Source organism: Callithrix jacchus, chromosome 8 (genome assembly GCF_049354715.1).
Source record: "Callithrix jacchus isolate 240 chromosome 8, calJac240_pri, whole genome shotgun sequence".
NCBI lineage: Eukaryota > Metazoa > Chordata > Mammalia > Primates > Cebidae > Callithrix > Callithrix jacchus.
This window is the reverse complement of record NC_133509.1, coordinates 124,772,660-124,796,121: the sequence shown is the minus strand read 5'-3', so window position 1 is coordinate 124,796,121 and position 23,462 is coordinate 124,772,660. Positions and strand designations below refer to the sequence as shown.

General features: G+C 37.8%; 1 protein-coding gene across 8 annotated transcripts in view; it reads left to right on the top strand.

Moving 5' to 3' along the window:
* EFCAB11 (EF-hand calcium binding domain 11) overlaps nt 1–23,462 on the top strand; it is a 164,458-nt gene that overhangs the window by 52,069 nt on the left and 88,927 nt on the right. The window contains exon 6 of one of the 8 annotated variants that reach the window (XM_054240273.2): nt 13,571–14,385. The exons of 6 other annotated variants lie outside the window; for them this stretch is intronic. In XM_054240273.2, the coding sequence (XP_054096248.1) occupies nt 13,571–13,682 (112 nt within the window). In that variant the 3' untranslated portion in view covers nt 13,683–14,385. Of the gene's footprint in view, nt 1–3; nt 12,241–13,570; nt 14,386–23,462 lie in introns of those variants that run through there. One more of the 8 variants, XM_078335607.1, reaches the window with a different exon arrangement.

The window sequence follows — 23,462 nt, the reverse complement described above, 5'->3', positions numbered from 1 at the left end:
CAGGGTGAGTATCCTTATCTGAAATGCATCGGACCAGGAGTGTTTCGGATTTTGGATTTTTAAAGATTTTGTAATATCTGCATTATGCTTATTGGTTGAGCATACCCAATCTGAAAATTTGAAATCTGATACGTTCCAATAAGCATTGTCTTTGAGTATCATGTATAATCTCAAAAAGTTTCAAATTTTGGAGCTCTTAGATTTCAGATTCTGGGTTAGGAATAACTCAACCTGTATTATATTCTGTATTGTGTTACATTCCATTATGTCATATCATATCTCATACCATATTGTATATTTATATTGTACATACCATATTGTTTATTTATATTACATTTATACATTTATGTTCTATGCCTTACAAACAGGGAAATGAAGGGTTGAAGAAAGACCTTAGATTTCTCAATATGTGTAGGTTTTCTGGCATTTCCAGTGTACAAAGTAATGCTAGTGGGTTGCTGTGTCCTGGCTTGGGGTCCCCAGCTTCTTTTCATGCTTCTTTACCATTATCAGTTAAATTCAATTCAACAGATATTTTCTTGGTATGCGCTGGGCCCAAGAAACTGATGAGTCCACGTGGGCCATTCAAGATGAATGCAGAAGAAACTGTGATAGGCTTTCATTATAGAGTAACTCTCCCAGATTATGTCTATTATTTCAATTAGTGAGCACCTACCTTTTCTACCATTTTATTTATCCTCAGGTTACAAGCAGTAAAATGATCATAAGGGCAAATATCTAATCTAAATGCCAGTGATAGGTAATGTTAACATAGTCGTCATTTGTTTCTCTCCACTGGTGATACAAGACACAAAAAAAATGATTTCAAGGCCTGCTTATGCATCAGATCAAGAAGGGTTTATCATCTGAATACCTCTCTTCTGGGAAGAATAAGGGAAATTCTTAAAAAATTAACAGTTTAATAAAATATGTGAAAGTTTAAAAACATATTCTTTTAAAAGAGGCAACACAGATCTGTAGACTCTTCTGTTACGATGGTTATGATTCAGGGTGTCTACTTTATACTAGAGGATCAGGAATAATGTAGACTATTTCCTCTCTGCGTATCTTCAGACCATATTTAGTCATATTATACTGACTTAAAATTTCCACCAAATTAAACTTTCCAGTGATTTATAAGACATTGAAATGCATTACCAAGAGCAGTTATTGAATCTTCCTTCAGAGATAATTAACAAAAAAGACTTTGTTATTAAAAAAGAAAAAAGGCAATAATTTAGGTTTCATGATGGCAAAGGTAAGTTCTGGAAGTCTTTCTGTGATTTGCTGATAGTAATTGTACTCTCTGGGTGCTTGTTTTGCTTTATTCTTTCTAACTCTTCCTGGTTTTATGGCTTGATAGATTTTCCTCCTGTTAAGAATAAAACTGTAGAAGTCAGTACCATATTTAGTCTCTGTCTCCAGGCATGGCCAATCCTTCTTCCCACTGGCTGCATTCAGGAATGTTCTAGAAAACAGCTGACAAAGCCTGAATGTGACAGAGCAAGTCATGTTAGGCAGTCCTCATGCTTTTTCAGCTGTGCTTCTTATTTTCTCATAGATGTATGTATGGTATATAAGTGTGTATGATGCATATGTGAAATATCCAAGTCAGAAAATTTGTCCATTTATGTTCCTCCCAGGTTACAAAACCAAATATTCCATTCTAGTCATGGTTAAAGCCCCCTGGGAAGCCCTGCTTGATTGAGCTAGAGATCATCACTGTCCTGATTTTTTTTTTAATCATTCATGTATGTCTTTATATTTTATGACATAGATTTATATATCTTAAATAATACAGAGTATTGTTTTGCTTATTTTTATACCTTACATAAATGCAGATTGCTTTTTCTCTTATCATTATATTCTTAGGAATTATCCATGTTGATACATGTATCTTTCATTTATTCTCCCTGCTGTATAGTATTCTGTTGGGGCACCAGGGGGCACAATAACTAACACCTTCTTTTACCATCCAGAATCAATTGAAAAATCGACTTAGAAATGTTAGCTTTCTTAGTGACATATAGCTCTGTTGGAGGGATTGGTTTGCTAAATGCAGCCCACATTAAGCAGGTTTACCCTTTAGAGTGGAGTGGCAGGGTCTTTAGCATATTCATATCAGCAGTTGACTTGTTCCCCAAGTGGTTGGGCCAGCTCACAGTATCACCCTCAGTGTACCAGAATTCCTTTCTATCCATATACTCACCAGCACTTGTTACTGAACTCTAGTTTTTGCCGACTTAATGGGTAGGAAATGGCATCTTACTGTGATTTTTAATTTTTCTCATTACTTACAAAGTTAGTCATGTCTCCTAGCACTTTGGGTTTCCTGTTCAATGTCAGTTTCCTATTTATGTGATTAGCCCACATGAAAAATATTGGGTAGTCTATTTTAAAATGATTTCTAGGGGTTCTTTATGTGTTCTGGGTTCTAATTCTTTCTTACTTATGAGTCACAGAGGAGGCAGAGGTTACAGTGAGCCGAGATCATGCTTCTGCATTCCAGCCTCTTCAACAGAGCAAGACCCTGTCTCAAAAAAAAAAAAAAGAAAAGAAAAAAAATAATTCATTATGATATTCCTAATTCTTAATAAGAATAGTTTCTTATAGGGTCACATATAGATTTTATATAAAATATAAATTTATATGTATATTTATATAAAATATAAATTTACATAAAAAATTTAAAGTTTTGCTCTTGCAGATTAAATCCATAATTCTTCCTAGATTTGATTTATGAGTATGGCATGTGTGAGAACCCAGCTTCACCTTTTCCGTATGGACAATCAGTGTTTTCAGCTCTGTGAATTGAATGTGCTCTACCGTGACAAAAGCCCAAAGAGCATATGGGACAGTCCCTTATTTTACACATACTAGGTTAAATGACCCATCCAAAGTCATACACCTTGGTGGGGGTGAATGTGGGCATAGAATAGGATTAGGTTCTTGGCCCCTGGCACAGCGTGTTTTCATTGTAATGGATTATAGAATCATAATGTTATTCTTTATTTTTATAAAGTTGGTATGTATTTCTACAGCTAGATTTCCTTAGGTTTCACTGAATCATAAGTTTCAGTGCTTTTAGCTTTTTGTTGATGACATCTTTTTAGTTTCTTAGTACTGAAGGAACTGTTTATTATACTTGCTTCAATTAGCTCTATGGAAATAATGTGTACTGTTTTCCTTCCTTATTTTCAACCATATTTACATGCTAGTCTTTCCAACAGGTTGTATAAATAAATTAAATGTTATGGTAAATTATTCCAAAATGGCATATTAAGTTTACATAAATTAAAACTATGGTGCCATACTATGAATCAGATTGTAACCAGATGTAAATTTATAAATGTGTATAGTTAATTTTTTAAATGTAATTTTCCATGCATGACTGCTTTATTTATTTAAGTTAGTGTGTTTAACAATACAATTAGTACATTCAACCCAAGAACTACAATATTACCATTAACTCATGTATCAAGTACTCCTCCATCCTATCTTCCTGCCTTTTTCCATAGGAACCAGTATCCTGAAATGAGTGTTTATTATTCCCATGCTTTAAAAATATATGCACATATACATATACTGATATGTTTCTCTAACATTTACTCTTCCTTGTTTTTAAACTTTGTAAAAAAGAATGTCAAATGTATGTAGTCTTTGTGACTTGCTTTTTTTCACTCAGTAGTGTTTCTGATATTTATCCTTGTTTTATGTATAATTATAATTCACTCATTTAAAATGTGTTTAGCAACTGGGCACAGTGGCTCATGGCTGTAATCCCAGCACTTTGAGAGACCATGGTGGGAGGACCTCTCAAGGCCAGGAGTTCAAGACTAGCTGTGGCAGTAAGCAAGACCCCATCTCTATAAAAAAAAATAAAAATAAAAATTAGCCAGGTGTGATGGCACATACCTATAGCCCTGGCTACTGGGGAGGCTGAGATGGGAAGATCACGTGGGCCCAGGAGTTCAAAGCTGCAGGAGTTTGAGGCTGCAGTAAGCTATGATCATGCCACTGCTCTCCAGCCTGAGTGACAGAGGGAGAGCCTGTCTCCAAAAAAATAAAATAGTATTGCATTCCATTGTATGGATTTACCACAGTTTGTCTAGGTGACGAACATTTAGTTTTCTTTCCCCCAATTTTGTTTGCTTTTTCTCTTATTAATACTGTATGAACACTTTTGTATCATAGCACTTCTGGTGCTCATGTGCAAATGCTTCTCTGGATAGGTACTTAAGAGTGGAATTGCTAGGTCGTAAGGTACACAAATGTTTACTTAGATCGTGCTGGGATATCATAAGGCCAGGTGGTATTTTAAATAAGTCATATCAACTTACAGTCCCCCCAGCAGTATCTTCTGTTGATGGGCATCCTCTCCAACTCTTGCCAGACTTCTTAATCTTTTCCAGTTGAGTGGGTATAATATCTCATTGTTGGCTTGATTTTATTACCCTGATTAGTAATGAGTTATCTCTGTTATCTTTTCATGTTTACTAGTCTCCTCTTTGACATACATGTTCATGGTTTTTACTCATTTTTTGATTGCATTTTCTTTTTTTTTTCCTTTTTGAGAGAGAGTCTCACTCTGTTGCCCTGACTGGAGTGCAATGACGTGATTTCAGCTCTCTGCAACCACCTCCTCCCAGGTTCAAGTGATTCTTTTGCCTCAGCCTCCCAAGTAGCTGGGATTACAGGTGCCTGCCACCACACACAACTAATTTTTGTATTTTTAATAGAGACAGGGTTTCACCATGTTGTTCAGGCTGGTCTCAAACTCCTGACCTTGTGATCTGCCCACCTCCACCTCCCAAAGTGCTGAGATCACAGGTATGAGCCACCGTGCCCAGCCTCAATTGCATTTTCTATTGATTTGAATGTGTTCTTTATATATGTTCTCAATACAGATATTTGATCTGATTAACAAATATCTTCTCCCAGTTTGTGGCTTTTCACTTTCTTCAAGTATCTTTTGAGATATAAGTAAAATTTAGTTTGGTTAAATTATGAATCTTTGTCATAGAGTGTTTGTGTCCTATTTAAGAAGCCCTTCATTACCTCCAAAGTCAGAGACCTATTACCTATATTTTCTTCACAAAATTTAAAGTTTTGCTCTTGCAGATTAAATCCATAATTCTTCCTAGATTTGATTTATGAGTATGGCATGTGTGAGAACCCAGCTTCACCTTTTCCATATGGACAATCAGTGTTTTCAGCTCTGTGAATTGAATGTGCTCTATTTTCTCTACTGTTCTGCTATGGTGCCTCTGCTCCTGTGTTTTCTATTCTGTTTCACTGGTCACTTAATCTGTCTCTGCACCAATTCCTCACTGTCCTCATAAAATCTTAATACCAGTAGGGCAAGTCTCCTTCCTTACTTTTCATCGTCAGCCATGTATTGATTATTTCCAGCTCTTTGTTTTTTCATAATAATTCCAGAACTAGCTTGTTAAGAACCAAAAACTCAGTTCACATTTTGATTAACATTGACATTACAGATGAGTTTCTGAAGAGTTGACATCTTAATAATATTGTCTTCCTATCCGTAAATATGATACATTTTTCATTAGGTATTCTTGAAAGCCTTTCAGAAAATTCCTACAATTGTCTGTACCATCACACTCCTATCACCCTGTCACCATCATGATCATAATGGTTTTCACTTATACCATATTTCTTTCTTTTTTTTTTTGAGACAGAGTTTCACTCTTGTTACCCAGGCTGGAGTGCAATGGCATGATCTCGGCTCACTGCAACCTCCGCCTCCTGGGTTCAAGCAATTCTCCTGCCTCAGCTTCCCGAGTAGCTGGGACTATAGGTGTGTGCCACCATGCCCAGCTAGTTTTTGTTTTTTTAATAGAGACAGGGTTTCACCATGTTGACCAGGATGGTCTCGATCTCTTGACCTCATGATCCACCTGCCTTGGCCTCCCAAAGTGCTGGGGTTATAGGCTTGAGCCACCATTCCCGGCCCCGTATTTCTTATATGCCAACCCCATTCTATTTTGTATCCAGACTACAGCAGCAGTCTTTTGAGGTAGATCCTATTATTATGAGATGTCACACATAGGAAACTGAGGCACAGAGAGGTTAATCACCTCACTGTAGGTCACACAGCGAGTAAATGGCAGAGGCAAGATTCTAACCCAAGGTGCCTGGATATAAAGTTTATACTTTTAATTACTATTCTATATTGCACACAGCTTTTTTCCTTCTCTTTTTGGATTTCTTCCTACATTTTTATAGTTTTTGTTGCTGTTATAAATGGTAGTTTTGAAAATTATGTGTTTTTAATTACTTGTAAAAACAACAGAAACAAAGTTGCTTTTTGAATATTGATCTTCTAGCTAATAACCTTGCTAACTTTGTGGACTTTTAAGGATCCACAAAGATAATGATATCAGTGGAAAATAATAATTATTTCTTCCTTTCCAATTCTCATATTGTTTTTTTCTTTTTGCTGACATATGCACTGGCTAGGACTTACAGGGGTGTTAGTGTCTCGTTCTGAAACTCAAAGGGAAACATTTCAATATTTTATCAGTTAATTTGATCGTAGCTGTAGGGTTTAGATCGTTTCTCAGATTAAAGAATTTCTCATCTGGTCTAGTTTATCATGAGTTTTTTAAAAATCAAGAATTGGTGAGAACACATGGACACAGAGAGGAAAACACTACACACTAGGGCCTGTTGGGGGGTGGGGGGCAAGGGGAGGGAGAGTGTTAGGACAAATACCTAATGCATGTGGGGCTTAAAACCTAGATGGTGGGTTGATAGGTGCAGCAAACTACCATGGCACATGTATACCTATGTGACAAACCTGTACTTTCTGCACATGTATCCCAGAACTTAAATTTTTTTAAAAAAAGAATTGGCATTAAATTTTACTGTATGCCTTTTCTGTATCTATTGAGATGTTATTTTTTGAAATTCATTCATGTGGTTAATAACATGTACGTGTATATATGTGTATAGTTTTAGTGTTAATTCATCTTTTATATTTTTTATATAAACCCAATTGTATTATCCTATTATCTTTTTAATGCACGTTTGGGTCCAGTTTGCTAATTGGGTGGTATGTGCGTGCACGTGCACGTGTGTGTGTGTGTGTGTGCGCGTGTGTGTGTGTGGTGTGTCTAAAATAGAGCTGTAATTTTCCTTTCATTTGTTTCATTGCAAGGTTATACTGGCCTCATAGAGTGAATTAGGGAGAATTCCCTCTTTTTATATTTGGTACAAGATTTTGCTATTTTAATATAAATAAAATATTGCCTTGGAAAATTTTTAACTGTTTAATTATATATAATCAGAAACTTCTTGCTTTTGACAATACATTGTTTTCTGCTACTTTGAAAAACTCTAATTTCTACCATGGTATCTCAAACTCTTAAGTATTTTAAATGTATTAAATGTATAAGGTATTAAAAAGTTATAACCAAACAGTTATTAAAGTCCCCTATATTACATTTTATAGTTTTCTATTCCTTGAAGACACTTCAAGTTATTTATTTTTAAGCATAGAACCTCTAGTTGAAGTCTGTTTATGTCTGCTTCTGCTGGTTCTTGCTCATGGTAACTAGTTTCCTTGCAAACTTGTTTGTATTCGACTTTCTGGAGCTCAGCAATCTTGAAAAATAATTCATGGGGAATTCCACGAGCCCAGGATGAAATCAGAGTGGTTTATGTGTTTCTTCCAGGCTCCTTGGAGCACAATCAGTATAGGACTATATTAAAACAAATTCACAGAAGGAAGTTTCTGTACTCACTCAAGGTATCCAGCGACCCAGGGACCCTCCCAGCGAGGGTCAGTCCACACTCATAACTTCTCAGGGGTGTATTATCATTTTTTATTTTATTTTTCTCTTACTACTTTGCTCAACAACAGAGAAACTTTTGTGTAGTCCTTTGGATTCTGAGGGATCTGTGGGGATCGCTCCCATGTGAGGCCCCTAGGAAATGAACCTCGCCATATGGTGAGCTTGAGCCCGGACACAGATCCCCGGTTGGGGGAGTCGAGCTGAGGGAAAGCAGGAACCGAGAGAGGGACTATGCTATTCAAAATAATTAACAGACATTACTTTATGGATATGAGGACTTGGGAGGCATTGTGTCCACTTTCGGCTCCTTATGGTTTATTGCTTGATTGTGTTCATTTTGGACCCTTGTTACCTTCATTGTAAAATATTAACTTAAGTATTTACACTTGGTAACTTACTTACCATAACTTACTGGGCGTAACTGTAACTTACCATAACTTACTGGGCGTAATTGTAACTTGCTTACAATTGTTAAGTACTTACTGGGCGTAACTTACTTGCTGGGCGTAACTGACTTACCGTAACTTACTGGGCGTATCTGACTTACTGGGCTTAACTTACTTACTGGGCATAACTTAGTGGGCGTAACTTGCTTACTGTAACTTAAGTATGTTGATCTGGCGTAAACAACATTAACTTCAGAAAAGTATATAATGGAACATATTGCAAAAATAAAATTGCTGCTTGGACATAGCCTAAGCCAGCCCTCCAGACTCCGCTTTTCTTTTTTCTTTCACTTCCGCACACTCTCTCCCTCAGGTTGAACGAGACATCTATGTTGGCGGTCTCGGGGACTCCCGCAGGTCGGTAGCCCCCTGGCAGACGTGCCGGACACCAACAGGATTCAGCTTACTGTGGGAAAGTTATCCTGTGAGACTATCCAAATTAGCAAAGTCCTGGAGCTTCACTTCTGGCCTCATCCCCCCATGAGGCTACCAAACTGAAGCCCCAGTGCACGATGGGAGTGAATCCCTTCAGGGCAAAGGTGGCTTTGTGATGCTGATGTTCTTTCCACTAACCTCTTTGGGTTCAAGCTACCCCCAAGAATTTGGCCTGGCAGCTCTTTTAGCTCTTCAGTCCTTTTAAGGTGTTTTTTTTTTCTTTTTAGTGTCTTATTCAGCATCTTTAGTTTTTTCAGTGGGGAATTGATCTGAGTATCCAAAAACAGAAACACATGAATTCTTAAATACTTCGTCTCCCAAAATTTTCCTTCTAAATTCTGTTTTCCAAATATTGACTCATTAGGTGGACCGTAAGATTTATTAAGTATTAGAAAAGAGTATCCATTTATTTATAAGAGATATAGAAAATATATAAAATTAGTAATGCATTTCTAAAGCTTAGTAATTCTGGCATTTTAGCTTTATCTTCTATTGCTATTTAAAGAACATGACCAATTGTTTTGGCAGGGCTGGGGAATGGAGTCTCCCTCTGTTGCCTAGGCTAGAGTGCAGTGGCGCAAGACTCGGTCAGCTCACTGTAACCTCCGCCTCCCAGGTTCAAGCAATTCTCTGCCTCAGCCTCCTTGAGCAGCTGGATTACAAGTGCCCGCCACAATGCCCATCTAATTTTTTTGTATTTTCAGTAGAGACGGGGTTTCACCATCTTGGCCAGGCTGGTCTTTAACTCCTAACGTCGTGATCCACCTGCCTCGGCCTCCTAAAGTGCTGAGATTACAGGCGTGAGCTACCGTACCTGGTATTTTCTGATATTTAGCACTTAGAACTGCAAACAGAGAAAGTGTCATAGCACCGTGGTTTTATAAACAAAGACAGGACACCTGTCTTAGTCCATTTGGGCTGCTATAATAAAAATACCATAAATTGGGTGGCTTATAAACAACAGAAATTTTTTTCTGACACTTCTGTAGGCTGGGAAATCCAAGAGCAAGGAGCTGGCAAATCTGGAGTCTGGGGAGGGCCCACTTTCTGTTTCACAGATGGTACCTTCTAGATGTGCCTTTGATATAGTTTGGACATTTGTTCCCACCCAAATCTCATGTTGAATCATAATCCCCAGTGCTGGAGGTGGGGCCTGGTGGGAGGTATCTGGATCATGGGGGCTTATGCCTCAACGCTTGGTGCTGTCTTCATGATAGTGACTTCTTGCAAGATTTGGTCATTTAAAATCGTTTGATACCTCTTCCACTCCAACTCTTGATCCTGCTCTGGCCGTGTGACATGGCTACTCCCCCTTTTCCTTCTGCCATGATTGTAAGCGTCCTGAGCTTCCTCAGAAGCCAAGCAGATGCCAACACCGTGCTTCCTGTAAAGCCTGCAGAACCATGAGCCAACTAAACAAGCTCAGGTATTTATAGCAATGCAAGAACAGTCTACTCCAGGCCTCACGTACTGAAAGGAGAGAACTCTAGTCCCTTCAGCCCCTTATAAGGGCATTAATCCCATTCATGGGGGTTCTGCCTTTATGGCCCCACCTCCAGCCATGACATTGGTGATTAGGTTTTATCATGTGCATTTGGGGCAGGCATAAACATTCAGACCCTAGCAACAGCATTTTCTGTTTTACTTCCTTCATTGTAATTCTCATCATTGTATTGGCCATATTTTCTACCTCAGTATGTTGGACAATGACTTCAGGGAGTGGTCTTTAAATGCTCCTAGAGGGCTGTCTGGGATATAGCTGATAACTAAGAGCTTCCTTCTCTACAAGTATGCTTTAGGTTATTTTTTTAGAATTGAAATGAGAAGATTCACTATTTGCTATATCCATTCCCAAGAAAATATATTATAGTTTCGAGAAAAATGTGTTAACACATGTGCTAAAATATGATCCAGATGTTTAATGTCTTACTGTAATATCATTTTACTGTTCAGAGTCACCTGCCTTTTTGGTCCCTGCCTAAGTTTGCTTTCTTTATTCCATAACACCTGTTGCCAGGAATATATTTACAGTCTGCTGTCTTTTCTAAATGGTTGGTACATATGTAAGAAAAAGGTTGACTTTTACTTGTTTCTTTCAGTAACATACCTTAAGGATTCTTTGTTATTTTATTTTCAGTGTTACTTTATTTCAATAGAATAATACTGTTTTTACTTAAATACCATATAAGGAGTCATGCTGTATGACCCAGGCATGATATTTACTGAAATGTTCATGGATAGAAAAGAAGTTATTCCTAGTTTTGCTTTTTAAAAAGAATTCCAAAACGTCAAACTCCCACATGATAAGTGGCCCTGTATTTCCATAGGCTTAGAAAACTTATGTCTAATTTATTATCGCACGTGATCATGTGTATCTAGTTGTTTGCTACATTCTATTTCAGATCTTTGCATTTATAGTTCCCTATTTAAACATCACATCATCATAGAGGCCTTTCCTATCCAAAGTGACTTACTCCATCTCCCATCTGCAGTAAATCTCTGCTGCCTGGTTTTATGTCATTTATAGCACTTAGCAAATCTCAGAGAAGATCTTCTGTTTTTGTTTGCTTATTGTCTATCATGCTTGACTGTACGGCTTCATGAGAGTAGTGATGCTGTCTGTTCTGTCTTGAATACCTCTGGATTTTCAGGTTAGTCCAGAGCACATGTTCAATGAATCAATGAGTTTATTAAAGACTGTAGAAAAATAATCTGTTTATATTAGATATGATATTTGATCTTTGTTAATTCAAGAGATTTTCATTGGGTTATTTAGGAGTTGAAGAAGGTATCCAGACTGACCTTAGGTTTAGGTTATAATAATTAGCTAACTAGAAAGTTAACCATGGATATATTTAATCTGTAAGCCTGATGAAGTTTTCTGGTTCTTTGGGCTGTCTCTGAGGATTGTGTATCTGCTGTAAATCATCAAAACTGCAGTAAACCAGGAGTCTTGCCAAATTTCAAGGTACTAAATACATACCTTGATCTCTTTGTGGTCATTGGAAATATTTTCAACACAGAAAAGTATAGAGAATAATATAGTGTAACACTTACATCTCAGCCACCTCACTTTATCTAGTCTTAATATTTGTCATATTTGCCTCAGTGTTTGGTCAAAGACCAGTCTTGATGTTTTTAAGATACGATTAATACTTAAATCAGTAGACCTCTAGTAAAGCAGATCTCTTTTTATAAGGTGAGAGGACCTCATCTAATCAGTTGAATGCCTTCAGAGAAAACGTGTAGGTCTCCTGGGGAAGAAGGAATTCTGCCCACAGGCTGCCTTCAGATTTGAGGCTGCAACATTAACTCTTCCCTTGACTGTCTGTTATGTTGCATTTGTCTGTTTGTCTATCTTTGTGCCAACATCACACTCTCTTTATTATATAACTTTGTAATCTTGACGTCTGCTGGTGTACGTCCTAGAACTTTGTGTTTTCTTCAGAATTGTCTTGGCTATTTTTAGCCCATTGTGTTTTAAAATAAATTTTAGAGTCAGTTTTTCAATTTCCACCAAAAAAAAAAAAAAAAAACAAGAAGCCAGCTTCAAATCCAAAAGTTGCTGGATTTCTAATTGAATTTATATTGCCTGTTTAGCCTAGATCAATTTGGGGAGAATTGACAGTGCCAAAATGTTTAAGTCTTCCAGTGCATGAATGAAGTCTATCCTTTTGTTTTTAAATGTCTTCTGTGATTTTTCTTACTGTTTTATAGTTTTCATGTAAAAGTTTTGCACATATTTTGTCAGATAATTCTGAGATATTTGGTTTTTATGGAGTTACGTGATACAGATTTTTGAATTTCATTTTCTGCTTATTTAGACATACAATTGATTTTTATATACTGGTCTTATACCAGCAGCATGACTGAATGTCTTAGTCTGGTCTCTCTTTTATAACAAAATACCATATATTTTGTTATAATGGGCGGCTTAAACAACAGAAATTTATTTTCTCACAGTTCTTTAGACTGGGAAGTCTGCGGTCAGGTGCTGGCATGGTCTGGTTCTGGTTCTGGTGCTCTTCCTGGTTTGGTGAGGGCACTCTTCCTGGCTTGCAGATGGCTGCCTTCCTGGCTGTGTGCTTCCGGGTACTTTGCTGGACATGTGCATGGAGTGGGGGCTCTGTTGCTCTTCTTATAAGGGCTCTAATACCTTATGATGTCCTCACTCTCATGACCTAATTACTTCCCAATGGCACCACCTCCAAATTCTGTGACATTGTGGGTGAAGGATTCAACACAGAATTTAAAGCAGGAATGGGCACACATTCAGTACATAATACTAAGTTAACTTATTAATTCTAATACTTTGTCTTAGTAATTGCAATAGCATATATTCTTCTATATTTTCTAGGCATGCAATCATGCCATCTTCAAATAATAGTAGTTTTATTCTTTTCCAATTCTTATGTCATTGATTTCTTTTTCTTTTCTTACTACATCATCTAGGGTCTCCCATATGGTAACAAATAAAAGTTATGTGAGCAGGTATCCTGTTTCTTCTTCATCTTGGTGAGGGAGGGGAAAACTTTAGTATTTCACGTTAAGTATGGACTACACAACACGTTTTTGTGTTTTGTTATGTTTTTAGGGGATAAATAACCTTTATTCGATTAAGGGAGCTCCTGCTTTGCTAAGAAATTTCATCATGAATAGATATTGACTTTTATTAAATGCTTTTTCTGCTTATGTTGCCAGGATCATATTTTTCTCCTCTATCCTGTTAATGTGATGATAATATGCAGTAGACTAATAGTAAAAAGAGAGCTACTGTACCATTAATAAATGTAAGGCTTAGAGCATTTACAATTGTATATATTATTTTGTTAAGAGCATTTAAAATTTATTTTTTTTCTTATTGTTTTTTAGAGACGGAGTCTCCCTCTGTTGCCTAGGCTGGAGTGCAGTGGTGAGATCACGGCTCACTATAGCCTCAAACTCTTGGGCTCAAGCAATCTTCCCACCTCAGCCTCTGGAGTAGCTGGGACTACAGGCATGTGCCACTATGCCCAGCTAATTTTTAAAAACTTTTTTTTTAGAGATCAGGTCTCACTATGTTGCTCAGGCTGCTCTTGAACTCCTGGCTTCAAGCAGTCTCCCACCTCAGTCTCCTGAGTAGCTGGATTGCAGATTCAAGCTATTGTACCTGACTATATGGACATTATATGTAGTAGATTCTACTATGCTATTAAATTTGTCTATATCTAACAGGTACTTGGGAAGAATAATTAAACGAACAGAGGAGTGGTTTAGAAGTGACAGGTGACTTGGCATATGTGTCCAAATAAAAAGTAAATGTACATTTGGCCATCTGTATCAATAAGTTCCATATCTGTGGATTCAACCAACCAAAGACAGAAACATTTTTTTAAGTTGCGTCTGTACTGAACATACAGACTTTTTTCCTTGTCTTTATTTCCTAAACAAGATGGTATTAACAACTGTTTACATGGCATTTACCATGTATTAGGCATTATGAGTAATCTAGAGATGATTTAAAGTATACAAGAGGATGTGCTTAGGTTATATGCAAATACTACACTATTTTATAATAAAGACTTAAGCATCTATGGATGTTAGGACTCATGGGAGGTCCTGGAACCAGTCCTTCATGGTTACCAAGGGACGACTATATTTATATATTAAATCACCTTTTGACAAAATTTAATGAAAATGTTTCTCTTGTGAATCTGAATAAAGTTTCAAGAAACTACGAAACATTCGTCTAATATCAGTTTCTTTTATTCATAGATGTACTAGAATATTATTATGTTAAGATTAACTATCTTAGTCCATTTGTGTTGTTTTAAATGGACTGAAGCTTGATAATTTATAATGTAAAAAGGCTTATCTGGCTCAAAATTCTAATGGCTGGAAAGTTCAAGATTAGACATTTTGCATCTGGTAAGGCCTCACCCTTCTTCCAACTGTGGTGGAAGGTAAAGGGGAGCCGGCTTGTGCAGAGATCACGTGGCAGGAGAGGAAGTAAAAGGAAGAGTGGGCAGGTGCCAGGCTCTTAACAACCACCTCTGGTGGGAACTAATAGAGTAAGAACTCACTCGCCCCCACTGACAAAGAGAACATTCATCTGTTCATGAGGGTTCCACCCCCAGGACCCAGACTCCTCCCATTAGGCCCCACCTTTAACATTGGAAATCAAATTTCAGCCTGAGGTTTGAGAGGACAAACATCCAAACCATAGCGGTAGCTGAAGGACTTTCTACCTCTGCCTTCTTTAAATCATACATTATATGTAACTGAGCCACAGACTGAGAGATGGGTAGAACATTCACCAAGACTTTTCTCATTCCTAAGAGCAGTGAAAATTCCAAGGTACACTCTGTAGGAAAGTGGTATATGCTTATATAAATCTTAACCTCATTTAAAGGTGGGTAGATGAGTGAATGGATGGAGAGAGAGAGAGAGGAAAAAAGAGAAGTCATGGAAACTTGCTGTAGGTTTTTCACCTGGATGAAATGAAACATCACAAATGGTTTCTTATAGATGATCTCTTTAGCTTCCTTTTGTAGGACTTTCTCCCAGAGCAGGGCATTCTTTGTCAATGGTAGGGAAAGAGTCCAAATCACTATATCAAAATGATTAGTATTCTATAACGTATTTGAATTTAGACCATCTCAACATATGCCCCACATATATTTCCCATTGTGCTTCACCCTTAACAGAAACAAATAATAAGACAAGGTAGTATTTGAACCTCTCAAAGAAGAGTTTATAATGCCTTGAATAAAGGCGTCACAGATACCAATATTTTATTCCTTTCTCTGGCATCTGGGAAGTTTTTCAACACTCAGGCAATGGATGATTGTAACATTCATGTTAGATAAGAAATGTGCCTTTCTTTTGTAAGTAGAAAAAAGGGGCCAGGCACAGTTGCTCACGCCTGTAATCCAAGCACTTTGAGAGGCTAAAGCAGATGGATCATGGGGTCAAGAGATTGAGACAATCCTGGCCAACGTGGTGAAACCGCGTTTCTACTAAAAAATATATATATAAATTAGCTGGACGTGGTGGCACCCGCATGTAGTCCCAGCTACTCAGGAGGCTGAGGCAAGAAACTCACTTGAACTCAGGAAGCAGAGGTTGCAGTGAGCCGAGATCGTGTCACTGCACTCCAGCCTGTCAACAGAACAAGATTCCGTCTCAAAAAAAAAAAAAAGGGAAAAAGAAAAAAGGTGCTCAAAAGGGGAAGTGGGATTAGAAAACCAGTATCACTCCACACAGGTGCTCTTGAGCAAACCAGTTTTTGTAAGGATTATAAGTAGAGGTTGAAGCTCTGGTAATTGATTATAGTAATACTACAATGTTTGTGTAACCCTAGGCATACATGTTCCTGTGTTTAATGCTACTGATCTCCATTGTAGATGTAGGTTTCAAATTATTTTTGTCCCAGTGCATGCACATCTTCAGCTTCATTCCTTTATTCTTTAATAAAGGAAAATTTAAGACAAGTAATGTTTAGAACAGATTTTGTATAGTTGGTAGTATAATTCAAAAATATACTAGTTCTAGGCCGGGCATGGTGGATCATGCCTGTAATTCTAGCACTTTGGGAGGCTGAGGTGGGCAGATCACCTGAGGTCAGGAGTTTGAGACCAGTCTGGCCAACATGGTGAAACCCCGCCTCTACTAAAAATACAAAAATTAGCCTGGCAGGATGATGCACATCTGTAATCCTAGCTACTCAGGAGTCTGAGGCAGGAGAATTGCTTGAACCTGGGAGGCAGAGGTTGCAGTGAGCTGAGATCGCACCACTGCACTCCAGCCTGGGTGACAGAGAAAAAAATTATATATATATATATATATTCCAAGTCATAAAGTAGACCAAAAATTTAAGTAGCTCTAAAAATAGTTTAGATAAAACATTTTATTGAAAGGTAGAGAGTGGATTTTAGAGAAACTGAGATTTTTATATACTACTAAATATTGAGGTTGATGAAGAGCACAGTTATTCAGGCTTTCACTTCTTTTAACAAGGATTTATTGAGGCACCTGTTACTTGCTTATATTGAGCTAGGTATTGAGGATATGGTGTGAAGTAGACAGTTTTGTTCTATAGCATTAAATGGTGAAAGAATAACAAGTAAACTAAACTAATGAAAACAGCCATATAATTACCAGTTGTTTTAAATACCAAGTAAACAAATAGGGTGGTAAGAATGTGGAGTAATTGGAATAGTCACTTTAGAGCGCCTGTGGAGACCACAGGAGAGGGCCACATGCATGTTTGTGATTTCTGTGGCACCACCCGTCAGTGGACCTGCTGGACCATGGTTCTGACTTCTGTCCTTTCCCCATTTTATAGATGGGGAAGGTGAGATGCAGAAGCACAGCAATTTTCCATGCGCCTGTAAGCATCTATATAAGTGGTTAAGTGAGAATTCAAACCCAGGTGGTCTGACCCCAAAGCTTATATTTTTAACCCCTATGCTATCCTGTCTCACAAGTAATATTAGTTTCATTTTAGTGAAATAGCCAAGATAAGAACCAAGCAGGCTGGACGCAGTGGCTCACACCTGTAATCCCAGCACTTTGGGAGACTGAGGTAGTCAGATCACTTGAGGTCAGGAGTTTGAGACCAGCCTGGCCAACATGGTGAAACCCGCTCTCTACTGAAAATACAAAAATTAGCCAGATGTGGTAGTGAGCACCTGTAATCCCGGCTACTCAGGAACCTGAGGCAGGTGAATTGTTTGAACCTGGGAGGCAGAGATTGCAGTGAGCCAAGACTGCGCCATTGTGCTCCAGGCTGGGCAACAAGAGCAAAAACTCCGTCTGAAAAGAAAAACAAAAAAAAACAACAAACAAAAAACCCAAGCAGAATAACCCCAAAGCCTGCTCTTAACAGCTACACTAACTGCCACTCGAGAAGCTATAGAGCTTATAGACTGACACAGCTGGTGTGCTGTTATCATTTCTTTTCCCGGTAAAGTAATTAGTATTTATTTTTTCCATTTTATTTAGATTTCATTATTTTTCAACTAATTGTAAACCACCTTCAAAAGAAAAGAAAAATGGAAGCGAAGTCTCAGTTTAGGATCAATTTGAAATATTCTTTCAAAGAATATGACATTCGTTAACTTGAGCCCCTTCATCTGCCTATGCAGTCCAGTATTCAAGGGAAAGGAGTTTGTCTTAATCTGTTTGAACTGCTATGATGAAACATCATAGACTGGGTAGCTTATAAACAACAGAATTGTATTTCTTATACTTCTGAAGTCCAAGATCAGGGCACTGGCAGATTCAGTGTCTGGTTACAGCCTGTTCCCTGGATCATAGAATTGTGCCTCACATGGTGGCAAAGAGCAGGGGAGTGCTCTGGGACCTCTTGGGCACCAATCCCATTCATGAGGGCTCTTCCCCATGATCTCCATTTATGAAGGCCCCACCTCCTAATACGATCACACTGATGATTAGGTTTCAACCTATGGATTTTAGGGGGGGACAGGTGTTCAGAACATAGCAGAATCATACAATGAATACCAAGAAAGGTATACTCACAGTGTTTAGAATAAATGGAAACGGAAAAACTATTAATAGGCCAAACCTTAAAAGAGGATATACTAATACTAACATGTGTACCCACACACATACCTGGCATTTCTGGTAGAACAGGTTTGTTCTGGAGAGTTTATACATAATGAATTTTGCTTTTCGTTTTCTATAATATCCCTGTGTTGCAATAGGGGAAGAAGCATCAGTTCTCTCTGTTTATAATTAGAAAATGCAGGCTTATAAGGTTATACTCAGAGTGAGTCAAGCTGAGTATCAGGCAATCTTGATCATAAACCCTCTACACCCTTCTTAAAAAATTATTGTCTCCATGAATAATAATAGGAACCAAGAGTCTATATGAGCCCAGAAGTGCAAATTAGCCTACAAATTAACTTGGTTTGGCAAAAGTAAAGTGTGTTCTTAGTCTTCTTCAAAAATACTTATTCCGACATATGTAAAAGAAAATTATGGTATATGTTTGGAAGTAAGTGTTTGGGGGTTTTTTGTTTGTTTGCTTCTTGTTTTGGGGGGTGTGTATGGCATGTTTATGGTTTATTGTGTAGCTTACTGTAGCCAGATAAATTAAATGCATTGTAACTCACTGAAAAATAGAACAAATTTAAACTGAATAAGGAATGTGGTTTTATAGGATTATAGCATAGTTATTATCACTAACATAAGAAGTGTCAGGAAGAGAACAATAGCACATACTATGATACTGAAAGGAACCAACATTTGGAATAGCAAAAGTGATAAAAAGAAAATAATAGGAAATGACCTAAATTTTATGAAAGGTGTCTTTCTAATGTCTTTAAATACAAAAGAAGGAAGTAAGACAGAGAGTACACTAAAAAGAAAAGTAGTCATATGATGTAAGAGTCTGTCCACTGGAGCTTAACAAGTACAGTGGAGAACAAAAAATGGGGCTAAATGTTGAATACAATAGCTGTTTAGTAATGACTGGGGGGGGCGGGGATGATCATGCCTTCGCAGGCAGAAAGTACCTTTTTTTGGGTCAGTTCAAACAAGATGAAGTAACAGAAGAAAATAATACCAAGTAGACAATGTTTTAAGGTAATGAATATATGGTCTGATGTTATTCACATTGCTTAGCAACAAGCAGTTTTAAAAAAAGAATGAAAAAGGAACTATGGAAAAGAAGAAAGAGACATGTATCTTGTAAAGTAATCAGATACAAGGTGAAAATGAGAAGAGTCAAGATAGAAAGTGAATTTAGACCTCAAAGAAGTTTGAGATAAATGACCCACATTTGTTATTGTCTCTTAGGTCAGTTTTTTAAAAAGTTAGATACTGAATTTTAATAATCATTAAAATAACTGCCCAAAGTAGATTGCTAAGTAAAATATACTCCATATTCTTTATATCTAAAGATGTGAAGATGTATTTAGACATTCATGTAATTTAATATTTTGAGAAAATGTATTTTAATACAGCATGATAAATCTACAAAAATGATTTAAAATGTGATTTAGATGGGCATTTAGAGATGATTTTCATCTTATATTTTCTTATTTTGGATATGGATTGTTGCTTTATACATCTCTAATACTTTATTTTAAATATTTAGATAGCGGGTAGCATCTGACCTGTTTGTAAAGTTCAGAAGTACCTTTATGTAAATAATAGCTTCTAAAGGCCAGTAGACGCATTTAAAAATAAGCAAGTGAATTAATTCATCCCATACCTGGCAGTTAAAATAGAATACATTTCCATTATATGGATTTAGATTTGACCTTGTAAAAACTGAAAACAATACAAACCCCACATATCACAACCACCAAAGGGTTCATCTAATGAAAGGATTATGTCTCACAACATTGCTCAGATCATCTTTTAGTATGTCCCATCGGCAAGCTAGAATTTTTTTCCTAGTCATCTGTCTTTCGAATCCAAGAGTCTCAAACCTTTTTCTCCCCCATCCATTTGAGAAAATGACCAACATTCTGTAGTGTTGGAAAGAAGGCACATATTTAATAACAAACATGGAAGCAATTGAATGAAAGTACTAATAATCAGGCTTTTATTGAGTTTGGGGACTTACATGTCGTTACTCGTGATAAAGCTTCACAGTGCTTCTGCCAATCAGAGTTCTTACTGCACAGTGTTTTGAGGTTGAGAGTGGTAGACTGTGCAGTGGCTCTCAAACAGTTATCCTATGTCTTAATATATGAAGGGGTGCCTTTTGAGATACTCTCATTTGTAGGATTTACCCATTGCTAAAGCTGAATGCTTTTAATTAAAACAGTAGATCAAAACAACTGCCAAAGCCTTTCATGCAGTAAAATAATCATATTTCAGTAAATCTGAGACACCATTCATTCTAGGGGCACCATCATATAATGTACCACTAATGACAGAAAAAGTTCTGCCCATGAGATATGGAGTCAAAGGAAATAATTTTGGAGCCTTAAGATTTGGCTGCCCTACTGGATTTCAGACTTGTATGGGGCCTGTAGCTGATTTGTTTGGACCAATTTTCCCCATTTGGAATGGGTGTATTTACCCAGTACCTGTACCCCCATTATATCTGGAAAGTTGCTAACTTGATTTTGAGTTTATGGGCTTATAGGTGGAAGGGACTTGCCTTGTCTCAGAAGAGACTTTGGACTGTGGACTTTTGAGTTAATGCTGAAATTAGTTAAGATGTTGGGGGACTGCTGGGAAGGCATGTTTGGTTTTGAAATTCGAGGACATTAGATTTGAGAGTGGCCAAGGGCAGAATGATATGGTTTGACTGTCTTCCCACCCAAATTCTATCTTGAATTGTAGCTCCTAGGCCCCCCTCATATCATGGGAGTAACCTGATGGGAGGCAACTGGATCATGGGGCGGGTTTTTCCCATGCTATTCTAGTGATAGTGAATAAGTCTCACGAGATCTATGGTTTTATAAAGGGGAGTTCCCCTGCACAAGTTCTCTTGCCTGCTGCCATGTAATAAGATGTGGCTTGCTCCTTCTTCACCTTCCACCATGATTATGAGGCCTCCCCAGCCATGTGAAACTGTGAGTCAGTTAAACCTCCTTTATAAAATACCCAGTCTCGGTTATGCCTCTCTGTGTGACGCAGACTAATACTAACCCTAGAGTGAGAATAGACTAATACAGTGGCTTAAACAACAGAAATTGATTTTCTTACAGTACCCTTCTGAGCTCTCTCTCCTTGGCCACCTTCTTTCTGTGTCTTCACATATTCTTCCCTCTGTGTGTGTGTGTGTGTGTGTGTGTGTGTGTGTGTGTGTATTCTAATCTCTTCTTACAAGGATACAGACATATTGGATTAGGGCCCACCTGCATGACTTCACTTAAATGTCATCGCCTCTTTAATGACCCTATCTGTAATTACAGTCACATTCTGAGGTGCTGGGGGGTTAGGACTTCAGCATATGAGTTTTCAGGGGACACAGTGCAGCCCCTACTACCTGCCTTCATCTTCTTAAGAGCTTACAGCTCACTCTCCCACTTTATTTCCATACCTCCAGTATCATCTGTATTCTGATATATCTTCCATGTCACCATCAGAGAGGTTATTCTGAATTCAAATAGAAGCACAGTACTCTCCCTGCTTAAAGCCTTGGGTCTGTGGACTGTCTACCCAGATCCCTGCACAAGGCATTCTTTCCTACTTGCACTGTGCTCCAGCCACGCGGAAGTGTTTCAGCTTCCCTAAAGGCTTAGACCCACACCTCTGTGCCTTTGCGCATATGACTTTCTGGGTCTGGAATGTTCTTAACCCTTAACCCTGCTTCTCTTTGACTCAGCAACTGTGAATTGTTTAAGACCAGGAGGAAACATGGCAAATAGAAATAGAACAAATGGAGAGAAATTAATATATGAGAAGGCATCTTGTTCATAAGAACACAAAGGAAAAGAATATGGTATTGTAAATTAGGCTATTATAGACTTTTGTCATTCTGTGGAGCCCCTGAAGCTTTCTTAAAGGGATGGAAGATAAAATTTACATCTTCCTTTTCATCATTTACTTAGCCATCAGTTCAGGGCCGGTCTCACTATATGTAATCACTGCCTAGTTTCCTAAATTGGAGCCCCTTCATAGGGCTGTGGTGGGATCCAGAGAACCCACTCTTAACAGTCTCTGTTCTTTAACCTAGACACAGGAACAATGCAGCTCTTCCCCAGCCTTTTCTGAAAAATGAGTACAAATTGCAAGAAATGCAGTACAGATTGTACGATGTCAGTACATTAGCAGTGACATGGGAAACCTGATGGAGTCAGGGGGAAAAGGTGTAAATTGCAGAATAATATCAAGGGGAGATCAGTATGTTAGTAATGCAGGGAATATGATGGATTTAAAGAAAAGGTATAAATTATCGAGTAATAGAAAGGAGAGGTCAGTACATTAGTAACATGGGGAAACTAGCAGATTTGGGAGGAAAAGGTGCAAATTGTAGGATAATGTAAAGTAGGGGCATCACTGTAAAGATGAGCTTACCTCATTCCAAGAGACTGGCTGCCCATACAGACTCTGGCTACAACTTTCAGTATTTTTCTAGTTCTGTCTCACAGCAGATCTTTAAGTATTTTACAATCATTAATTAAATTTCTTTAAGAGCTCTTTAAATCTCCTTAAGTCATTAATTAAATTTTAAGCTAATATTACAGAGAAAAATAATTCTCCCTGCTCAATGGAAAAAAAAAAAAAGGTCAGAAAGAGTCCCTCAAAACTTCTGAATGCCTGAACCTATCAGCCTCATATGTGACAACTAATAAACACCCATCTTTTTAAGAATCCTTTGCTGCGCATAGGCACACATTCCTCCGAGAGGCTCTGTAAACATGACTGATGTTTCTGTGTTCAAGACCAAATTAAAGCAGCCATACAATAAAATGTTTTAAAATAAATGTTTTATTGACATATAACATATGATGGGAACCTATTCTGCACAGGCCTTTCTCATTTCCACATGGTTTATGAGTGAGGCGCTCGCTGCCCTTTTTCCCAGAATATCTTTTCAAGGATGTTTTTATAGAAAACAGTCTTCGGAGACAGAGATAGTGTCTCCCTCCAGAGCAAAGGAAAGGCCTGCTTACTGACCATTTAAAAAGATCTGGGGCTGGGCGCAGTGGCTCACACCTGTAATCCCAGCACTTTGGGAGGCCCAGGTGGGCAGATCATCTGAGGTCAGGAGTTCAAGACCAGCCTGGCTAACACGGCAAAACCATGTCTCTAGTAAAAATACAAAAAAATTGGCCAGGCATGATGGCATGTG